The following is an 11,563-nucleotide window of genomic DNA, read 5'->3' as shown; positions in this document are numbered from 1 at the left end:
AATGAACATTCACTGAACTTGCAGATTTTCAGGACTTTCTTTCAACCAAACCCAGAGCTAACAAAAAAATTAATATATAAGAGCCCATATGAAATATGAATTTTTAAAAAATTAACATGAACAAATTGTTCCTGACCTTCTCCCACAACCCTGACACTAATTACCAAATCCAACATCTGAATTAGTTCTGGGGTGACAGAATCCACAAATATTCAGAGTGCAACAAATTACCAGAAGAAGATAAGTTCAAACATTGGCTGGAAAGGTCTGTTTCAATCAGGCACAGAGGGAGATGGTGCAGGCCAAGAACAGACATCACAGACTCAAGAAAATTTGGAACAAAAAGTTATACAAGGATCAATGTTGGAAAAATTACCCATCTGTATGCTTTGTAAATAAAATGTTTTAATAACAATACAAAAAAAAAAACAAATAAATAAATTCAAGCAGCCAGCTGAAACTTAAATGACATAGACTAAAAAAAAAAAAAAAAGAATAAAGAAAGAATAAAAAAAAAACAAAAAGAATTCTGACTATAGATAATTTTTATGATGAAAGAAAATTTCAAACCCTTAGGAGACTAAAAGCAGATTGTCTCCGGATGAAATCTTAAAGAGTGACATTACACAAGGCTCTCCCTGAAGAAATTATAAAAAAATCTAAAAAGACAGTTGGAAGAAAAATGGGGAAATGAAATGAGAACTTTACAAGAGGGTTTGGAAAAGGCAATAAAGAAATAAATAATCTGAATAAAATTCACTACAATATAGTGAAATGGAAAAATCATATATCTCCTTAAAAATAGATTTCACTAAATGGAAAAAATAAAAGAACTCCCTGAGAAAGAGAATTTGTGAAATGTAAAAAGAAAATAATTCCTTAACAAACAGAATTTGTGAAATGGAAAAAGTTCCATAGGACAAAGCACCTCATTTCAAAATTGAATTGGACAAATACAAAAAGCAAACAAAAAAAAAGACATGAAAAAAGAAATGAATGAATCCATGAGACATCAAGAATCAGTCAAGCAAAACCAAAAAAAAAAAAAAAGAAGATGAAGATGAAGAAGAAGAAGAAGAAATAAAAAAGTAAAATATCTACTTGGGAAAACAACTGACTTGGAAAATAGATCTAGGAGAGACAATCTAAGGATTATTGGACTTCCAGTAAAGCATGAGGAAAAAAATAGCCCAGATATTATTTTTCAGGAAATTCTGAAAGAGAATTACCAGAATGTCATATAAGGTAAAATAGGTATTGGTAAATACCAAGGTAAAATAGCCATTGAAAAAATTCACTTAAAACCCATGAAAGAGACCCCAAACGTAAAATTCCAAGGAATATGGTGGCTAGTTTCAGAACAAGGAAAAATATTAGAAGCAATCAAAAAGCGAAAACACACAAAGAAAAATCAAATACAGAGAAGACACAATAAGGATTACCCAGGAACTAACAGCTTCCACTTTAAAGGACACAAGGGCCTGAATCTAATATTCCAAAAGGCAAAGGAACTTGGAATGCAACCAAGAATAAACCTCTTCACTAAACTGAGCATTTTCTTTCAGGGAAGAAGATGGAAATTTAATGAAACAGGTGAATTCCATTGATTTCTGATGAAAAGACAAGAGCTCAACAAAAAATTTGACCTCCAAATATCAAACTCAAGAGAAGCATAAAAAGGTAAAAAGAAAAGAACTCTTGAATAACTGTATTTCTTTTTGGGGTATACATAGATAGTGCATATATAATTTGATCTTACTCTTATAATATAAAAAAAGAAACTAGAGGTGCAAAGGCTATTGTACCAGAACCTTCTCTCACTTTATAGAAAATATTAGAGGAAAGGCAAAAATGGAAAAAATAAGCTAAAAAGAAGAGTAAATAGAAATAGAAATAGCTTTGATCCAACAGTATTTCTACTGGACTTATATCCCAAGGAGATCTTAAAGGAGGTAAAGGGTGTGCAAGAGTATATGTGGTAGTCCTTTTTGTAGTAGCAAGTCCTTTTTGTAGTAGCAAGAAACTGGAAAAGGAATAGATGCCCATCATTTGGAGAATGGATGAATAAATTGTGGTATATGAATGTTATGGAATATTATTGTTCTGTAAGAAATGACCAGCAAACCCCAGCTTTTGGGATAAGAATTCACTGTTTGACAAAAAAAATACTGGGAAAACTGGAAATTAGTATGGCAGAAAGTAGGCATTCACCCACACTTAACACCATACACAAAAATAAGGTCAAAATGGGTTCATGATCTAGGCATAAAGAATGAGATTATAAATAAATTAGAAGAACATAGGATATTTTACCTCTCAGACCTGTAGAGGTGGAAGGAATTTGTGACCAAAGAAGAACTAGAGATCATTATTGATCACAAATTTGAAAATTTTGCTTATATTACATTGAAAAGCTTTTGTACAAACATAACTAATGCAGACAAGATTAGAAGGGAAACAATAAACTGGGAAAACATTTTCATAGTCAAATGTTTTGATAAAGACCTCATTTCTAAAATATATAGTGAATTGGCTCTAATTTATAAGAAATTAAGCTATTTTCCAATTAATAAATGGTCAAAGGATATGAACAGACAATTCTCAGATGAAGAAATTGAAATTATTTCTAGTCATATGAAAAGTGCTATCATTATTAATCAGAGAAATGCAAATTAAGACAACTCTGAGATACCACTACACACCTGTCAGATTGGCTAGGATGACAGGAAAAAAGATAATGCTGAATGTTGGACGGGATGTAGGAAAACTGGGACATTGATACATTGTTGGTGGAATTGTGAATGAATCCAACCATTCTGGAGAGCAATTTGGAACTATGCTCAAAAAGTTATCAAACTGTGCATACCCTTTGACCCAGCAGTCTTACTATTGGGCTTATATCACAAAGAGATCTTAAAGAAGGGAAAGGAGACGGTATGTGCAAAAATGTTTGTGGCAGCCCTCTTTGTAGTGGCCAGAAACTGAAAACTGAGTGGATGGCCATCAATTGGAGAAAAGCTGAATAAATTGTGCTATTTGAATGTTTATGGACTATTATTTTTCTGTAAGAAATGACCAACAGGATGATTTCAGAAAGGCCTGGAGAGACTTACATGAGCTGATGCTGAGTGAAATGAGCAGGACCAGGAGATTATATACTTCAACAACAATATTATACGATGATCAATTCTGATGGATGTGGCTCTCTTCAACAATGAGATGAACCAAATCAGTTCCAATTATTTAATAATGAATAGAACCAGCTACACCCAGCAAAAGAACTCTGGGAAATGAGCGTGAACCACTACACAGCATTTCCAATTCTTTTGTTTTTTATATTTAAAAAAATCTTCAAGGTAGATGCTACTATTAATTTTATTTTAAATATTAAAATATAGAGGCAGATAGAAGTTATGTTACTTGGCTAGGATAAAAATAATTAGTAAATGTTTATAGAATGATTTCCCCTCAAGTCTTCCTAAATACAATCCTGTTTGTCTACTCTGGCACTTGCATGTCTGTATAAAAAGCTACAAAGCATATGCAAAGTAAATGTTTCAATGGGGCATGGACTGTGGAGAATACTAACACCTAGGAGGTTCAGTCTATAGCTGATAAGTTTAATTCTTTTCACCAAGAAATCTTACTATTGAGTTTATTCCCCATAAGAACAAGAAAGGACTCATTTGTACAAACGTGGTCATTCTAGGACTACTTCTGAAAACTAAAACTAGAATAAATGATATGACCAGGATTAGGGAATTATAGAGCAAATTTTGTATATAAATGACACATGAATATGATTACATATACATGCACACACATACATACATATGAACATATATACACATGCAGATATATATGCTGTTCATATTTTATAAGTGTGTGCATTTATCTTTTACCATGAGTGTGTGTATGCACATATCTATATCTGTATATTTATAACTTATAAAATAACTATTTAAAAGCTATGGTTATTATAAAATAAACCTATTCTGTCTCTCTCAAACACAGAGACAAGTGCATGCGCGCTCACAAACACACACACACACACACACACACACACACACACCCCTCTTATCCATTCCTTATTAGAAAGTAAATACCTTCAGCATAGTGTTTATTTCATTCTTTATATTTCTATCCCTTGTATAGTGCCTGGCAAATAGTAGGCACTTAACAAATGTGCATTGATTTGTTTAAAGATTGAGAACATCCCAGAAAAAATAGTTAGAAAATTCATTGAAAAAGTGACTATGCTTGACAGGCAAGGAAACATTGAACGTCTATAGTCTTTAATTTTCAAGAACCATTTTCCTATATCAAGATGCACTATCACAATTAAACTGTTTGGAGTTGAATTTCAGCCTTCTTTCATTTCTATTTTACTATTCACTCTATACATTGTGATCCTGGGTTCAACATCCCAAACTAAACATTATTAATATGCATCCAAAGTATTTTTATTTGTTTGTTTTTAAAAATTGATTTTAATAATTTGTGATCTGATTTATAAAGTTAAAAGCACCAACATATGTGATTTTTATCTATGTAGGTTTATTATACCATAATGCAATTAGCGATATTTTCCTTTTGTAAAAAAAAAAAAAAAAAAAAAGGGACTGCTCCACAGAATCTAATTCTTTTTGTGAAATGCACAAAAATGTATATTACTAGAAGTTTCTGATTTAAATAAATAATGCACATGCAAAGATATGTTTCTTTAAGCACTTAGATGGACAAATTTTTTTGTAGTTGTGTCTAGCTGAAGCTTTTATATTTTGAGGTATTGAATTAGCTTGCCTTATATTAAATTACTTACTCTGACTCCTCCAATTATACTGAAACATAGACCTTCATTCAGACAGTTGATGCTGAGAATTCTACAGTAGTCAATTACTTCTTCACAGTTCCTTCCAGTAAATCTTAGCATACACCTGCAAAAATCATGAATATGTTTCAGAAGAAACACATTTTAAAATATACTTTCATCCCATTGCATTCAAAAGTTACAATTAAATGCTATTCTTCCAAGACTAAGAATAATTTTGTTATGTACCTGATACATAATTTATTTTTATAATTTGTTATTGGGGATAAGAACTGTACCTTTGATTTCATTAATGTGACACAGAAGTATCAAATTTCAGTGAGAACCAGATTGAAATATAATTGGGAAAATATTTGACAAAATGCATTAAAAATAGCTTACAATTTAGATAATGCAGTTTTGTGGTTTTCTAAGACAATGCACAGCCTGCAGGCAGCCATTCCTATTTAAATTTATCCCTACTGGTATAGGGAACTTTGAGATAAAGAAAATAACTATATAAGTTGATATATATAAATTGATATTTTCTCCAGTTTATAATCTTAGAGTGGTGATAGGACATGCCAGATGTGGAATTTAAACACAGTCTTCCTGTGTTAGTTACTATTTGCCTAACATTTAACCAAACTCTTTTTTGAAATACTGGTAACTTTGTTTATTTTTTATGTATTTTTATGGGAAAGAAAAAATCATTTTTTTTCAGAAAGAATCATCGAAAACACTGTTTTAACAGATAGTTTTAATGTTATCTTTTGTGAATTCATGTGTAAAATCAACCTTGAGCTAAAGTGATATTTAACAATAAACTATAGGTTTTTAAAAGCTATTAGGAAAAATGAGTCTAATGCTAAGAAATTGAGGGGAGAATGATGACAAATGAGACCTGTTAGCAGAGTCATTATGCATTAATGATTAGCTAGTAGGAGACAATAATGGCATATTTGAGTTTGAAGAAATAGTGTGGGGAGCCAATGTTGAGAATAATAGCATGACCACAGTGGGTTTGTTTAATTATAATTATAGATTCCCTTTAAAGAAAGAAGTTAATATTCTCTTCTCCAGTTGTTCATTAGTTCTACTCTATATGGTGCCCAGAGATGATGTGAAGCCTCTGAACATGGGTACTTGGCCTGGCTTCCTATTCTCTCTTTCTTATTAGTTCCTAAGAATTCCCACTCCACCTCTTTGTCATCTAAGTCACTTTCAATAGGCTTTTTCTATCTTTTATAGTCCCTGTCTCTATTTATTTTTATCTCTCTCTCTCTTCCCACCTCCCTCTCTCTCACATTGTTATTAAGAGGATGGAAACCTACTTAAGTTTCAATATTTACTTTATTTGATAAGATAAAATACTATGCCATTAAGTTTTTGAAGTAGTTGTTGAATATATAAAGAGTAAATATATATATATATATATATATATATACACATATATAAAACCATTTTTTCATATTGATATTAAAAGAAACATTAAACCAAATTATAATTTGGAAGGTAAAAGAATTACTCAATATGTTTTTAACAGTGTAACAGCAATGATGAAAACACCACATGACAATTAAGCTTTATGACTCCCTTATACCACTGTCCTTTCTAGGTTACAATTAGGAAACATCTTGATATTACAATGATCAATGAAGATGGATTGGCTTCATTTCTCCAGAAAAGTCCAAAACTCTAATATATGCCCTCATTTTTTCCCTTTTTTTTCTATTTATTTTTTATAAAAGAATAGAAAAAAGAAAGACAGAAAATGAAAATAAAACAAAAGAGCATTGTCATGTGCCCCGAAGACCATCAAGGAAGATTCAAAATATATAACAATAAATTTCCATTTCAAGAAAGGATCTATAATAGTAAAAGAAATTATATTCATGAGTATCCATCTTTATTTTGCTTCCTTGTAGGTTGTTCTCTTGTTCTCTGTTGCATATTTGCTTTTATTTTATTTTTCTCATATTGATCCTCCCATCCCCCCCAAGCAAGCTATACTTAATCATAGACATATTTATATATACATTTATAGATATATATACACACACATTTGCAATCACACCTATCCACAGACGTACCCACATATACAAATATCTATATAGACATATACAAAAAGCAACATACATACACGCACACACACACACACATATATATATATATACACATACACATACATATATGTGTGTATACACACATACAATATATACACAGATTCATTTACTCATGTCTAAACATGCATATAAAACAATAATAGAATGGCTGATATATATTGTAGACTTCTCTCTTGATTGAATCTTTAAATTTGATTTTGTCTACAATAAATGGTTACTAGTTGTACATTTTTTCCTAATAAATTCTACTTCCGATACTTGTGAAGTTTGTTTATATCTCTTCTTTCCTATCCTTGGGAACGCTTCTACTTTAATTCTGCTCCTTAACTTACCTTGTTATTACTTAATCTATGCCTTACCATGAATCTCTTCCTTGTCTTCATCCCCCATTATTTCCTTCCCTCAGCCCATCCCTGTCTAATCCTTTATTTTTTTATAGATTTTAGATACCCTTCATGGTATATATTTGGTGTTGCCTACTTAAACCATTCCCAATGTAAATAGATTTTCAGAATTACAATTCCTATTCATTCCTCTAATGTCTCTGCTCCACATTTGCATAATATAATTAGAATTTTTACATTTTCCTAGCCAGTTTTGGTTTTTAGAACAGAACATACTCAACTTTGGCCTAATTTTTCTTTTGAGCTACCCAATTGCTGGTGTTAATTTTAAACACATGGTATGTGTTTTCATGTAAAAAGCATAAATAATTTTTCCATATTAAGTTCTTTGAAAGTAATCTTTGATATTTTCTCTTACATGTTAAATTTTCTATTGAGCTGGGGTTTGGTTAAAAGAAAGTCCTGAAAATGTACAAGTTCTTTGAATGTCCATTTTTTTCATTCAATATTGTTCAATATTTTGGTGGATATGATATATTTGGCTACAGATCTAATTCCTTTGATTGCCAGTATATATGATTCCAAGACCTGGAGCCTTATATTGTGACTGCTGCTAAGTCCTATGCAATTTCATCCTATTTGAATTGCATTTTTTTCCTGTTTCTTGCAAAATTGTCTCTTTGATCTGAGGATTTTGCAATTCTGCAACGATATTCCTATCTGTATTCCACAGACAACTGCTTTGAGATAGTGATTGGTGATTTTTTTTTTTTCTATTTCTACTTTCCCCTGATGTTCTATCACTCTAGGGAAATTTTCTTGGATCATTTCTTGCATTTATATCAAGACACTATTTTTTTTTTTTTTTTTTGGTTCACAGCTTTCAGTTAGTCCACTTATTCACATATTTCTCTCCTTAATTTGTTCCCCAGATCTGTTGTTTTTCTTATGTTTCTCATGCCATTCTTTCTTTTTTTTCATTCTTTATATTCTGGTATTTTTTTTTTTTATTTCTTGGTCTTTTATAACTTTACCTTATACCTTCCTTTTGCCCAATTCTAATTTTTAAAGAGTTATTTTCATTTTTAAGATTCATTATCTTTTTTTCTAATTGGCTAATTTTTTTTCATAATCTTCTTGTTTTTAGATGTTTTTTAATTTAATTATTAATTTTTAAAATTTTTCCCTCAATATCTATTATGTGATTTTTAAATTCATATTTGAGTTCTTCTATAAATTTTCTTGGCAGGGAGCCATTTAACATTACTCTTTGGGGTAAAAGAAGCTTTTTTTTTTTTTTTTTTTTTTTTTTTTTTTTTTTTTTTTTTTTTTGCTTAAGGGCAATTCTCTGAAGAGGAACCCCAGTCTTCCTTGTTCCCATAATAATATTCCATGATTGGATTCGGCTTTTTTCACCAGTTTATTATTTTTTTTAATGAGAAATGTTAATGTAAGCATCTCAAATCTTGGGGTGGGGAGATGATGCTTCTAGCAATCCTTTCTGACCTAGAACACCAAAGCAAAAACTCCACCCCTCATTTCCCACTGCCTCTGCACTCCTTTTCATTTAGTGCTGTGTCTGCAGAATAGATTTGCCTGGCATTCCTGATCAGCTGAATTTCCCTCAGTTTTCTTGGACTTACATCCTTAATGCCCCACACAGCCCAGGAAGTGAAAATAGGTGTGGTTCCTGTTAAGGCCTCAGATAAACCCAGTTAGCCCCAGGGTTCCTCATTTGGTGTTTCTTCTGAGCTAGCCTGAGCTGTTAAGAGTTTACATTGGTTAATCCCTGGTCTGAGGTCTTTCTTCTGAAAAGCCTTGAATTGAACCCAAAAGACCCCATTCTGCATCAAATCTTACTACTAGTAAGACTACTAGTAAAACTAGTCTATGTCTGCTTCCCTGAGATACAAATTTGTTCTGTTTGTGGAGAAAACTGGAGAGCTTGAAATTTACTGACCTATTCTGCCATCTTCCTACACTCCTCCCTTGCAGGATCCTTTCTAGCTAAAGAATTGCCCTTCTTTCTTCATTGTACCTTAAAGAATAGTTGAGTAATATATATTTGGATCAATTATAAGGGTATTAAGACTTTAGGAGGGGTTAATAAATCTCATATTGAGAGAGAACAGATTAAACATATCAGTTTTTTGTTTTTTGTTTTTTTTGCTCTCTACTCACAGTAGAATTTGACACTAGTTAATCCTATCATGTTTAAATTTGTAGTTTTATAGCTATATGTTATAATTTATGTCAAAACAGATTTGATTATTGGTGACTACTCTTGTAAATTTTGAAAAGGTGAAAAATTTCCTTTAGACTTATTTAAATTAATGTTTATTAAATTAATAATTTATATTAAAGTAATAAGTTTTACTTTTATTTGAAGGGATCATTTGCCTTTTTAGTATATCCAACCCATAGCTTAGTTACCTGCACTTAACAAATACTTATTAAGTGTGGGCTGATTGGTTGACTGAAAGACCCTATTTCCTTCTTATTTCATGTATATTAAATACTATATTACTATTATTGTCATGAAAGCATGTTGGATGAAAGAGAATCAGAAAGACAGAATGTAATGGGCTGAGGTTTGAGTTGATGCACTGAGGTCCCAAGTGGGTGAGGCTAAATAGTAATTGGGCTATACTCTATTAATATACATGATTGGATAAAGAATGGTCCCTGCCCACTCTCCTTGCAAGTCGTGATGTGTTGTATAGGAAATGACGATTTTGGTGGGTGGAGGCAGAGAGAGAGAGACAGGAAGAGAAGCTGGGAGAGATTGGGCCTGGGTTCGATACTCCTAGCTGCTGGTTGTGTGGCTGCTGATCTAGCTAGCTTCTTGACTCAGCTGCACACATTGCTATCGCCGATTATCTTCTACCTCTGATCCTTCTTCACTGAGAATAGACTGACGATTTTCCCCTAACCTGAATTCCTGACTCCTGCTGATTCAAAAATACATGGTCTTCACAACAGAAAGCTTTTGAAAGATTTTTGTTTTAATCATGTAGTTTAATTCCTTTATTTTTATAAAAAATTGAATATCAGAAAGTCTAACTTATGAATAAATTTAAACAATTATTATATTTCAGTAACTGAGATATATGAATATATACAACTATGTGGAACTATGAATCAAAATACGTTAAGAATAAAGTATGATGATTTTTAAATTCCGTAATTTCTAAAATTAGGTTATTCATAGCATTGTGACTTTTAAATACATATAACAATAATTTCATCTTCATTGGCATAAAATATTTTGCTTTGATTATAGAAATAAATTATATTTTCCAAAACAATGGATTTTATCTAATGTATTTGTCTTTGTAACTACTGTAAATGTTGTCAACTTTCTGTTTTTGAATTTCTTAAAATTCCAGAAAACTAATTAAAATTACATCACCAGTTAAAAAAAATAAATTCATGATAATTTGTTTTCAACACAGAAAATTGTAGCTTAAATTTGTATTATATTATTGTCTATTGATGCTCCAAATTTCGTTTGTAAAGAGTTATTTCAGCAATTTATTTTAAACCAAAAATGTAAGCAAATGCAAAATGGCAGATTATTAATGTGAAAAATTCACATTTATGGAATGTGAAATTTCATTCCAATTGGTTAATAATATACTTTTATTTAATAACAGAAGAATAGAAATGTCTAAGTGAGTTTTAATCAAAGATATTTTAATTCTTTCTAGCAATATGGTAAGTTGCTATTGTTTTTATTACTGTTGTGGCTTTTTTCCCTTAGTAGTAAATAGAGAATAAGAAGGTAGTTTGTCTATGGGATCTAAAAGGGTAATGTATTGTAGTGAAGAGAATATTGGATTGAAAGTCAAGAAAAATACATTTTATGATTTCTCTCTGATACTTCTGAAATGTTTGATTTTGGGGTTCTTGTCCAACTATTTATTTTCCTATTGAGTAAATTGAGGACTGTGGGTAAAATGTGAGAAATGATAATTAAAAATAAATCATCTACAAAGATCCAGAATTCTCCCTTTCTCCAAATTCCTGATTTTAAAAGTTCTATCTCTTGAAGAACATTATTAGAATTGAGATTAAACTTTTTCTTCAGTCCTCATCTTTTCCATTGGGGCAGCCATTATATTCTGCTTAGGCCTGGCTGGAGCAAAAATTTTTTTGAAATATTGTCCAATGATGAGAAAAAATTAAATGGATGAAAAAATCAAAGTTCAATCCCTGCCCCTTCTTGTAACATTCCTTCTCTTATTAACTGTTAGCTCAAAGATGATTGGCATCCTCTTGAA

The 11,563-nt window shown here is 31.1% G+C and overlaps 1 protein-coding gene across 1 annotated transcript in view; it reads right to left on the bottom strand.

The window, feature by feature from the left end:
• Positions 1–4,804: 4,804 nt before the first annotated feature.
• Positions 4,805–11,563, bottom strand: part of EYS (eyes shut homolog) — a 199,718-nt gene continuing 192,959 nt past the window's right edge. The window contains exon 5 of the mRNA XM_031968612.1: positions 4,805–4,937. Within this exon, the coding sequence (XP_031824472.1) occupies positions 4,805–4,937 (133 nt within the window). The remainder of the gene's footprint in view (positions 4,938–11,563) is intronic.

This window comes from Sarcophilus harrisii, chromosome 4 (genome assembly GCF_902635505.1).
Source record: "Sarcophilus harrisii chromosome 4, mSarHar1.11, whole genome shotgun sequence".
Classification (NCBI taxonomy): Eukaryota; Metazoa; Chordata; class Mammalia; order Dasyuromorphia; family Dasyuridae; genus Sarcophilus; species Sarcophilus harrisii.
This window is presented reverse-complemented; position numbering and strand designations above follow the sequence as displayed.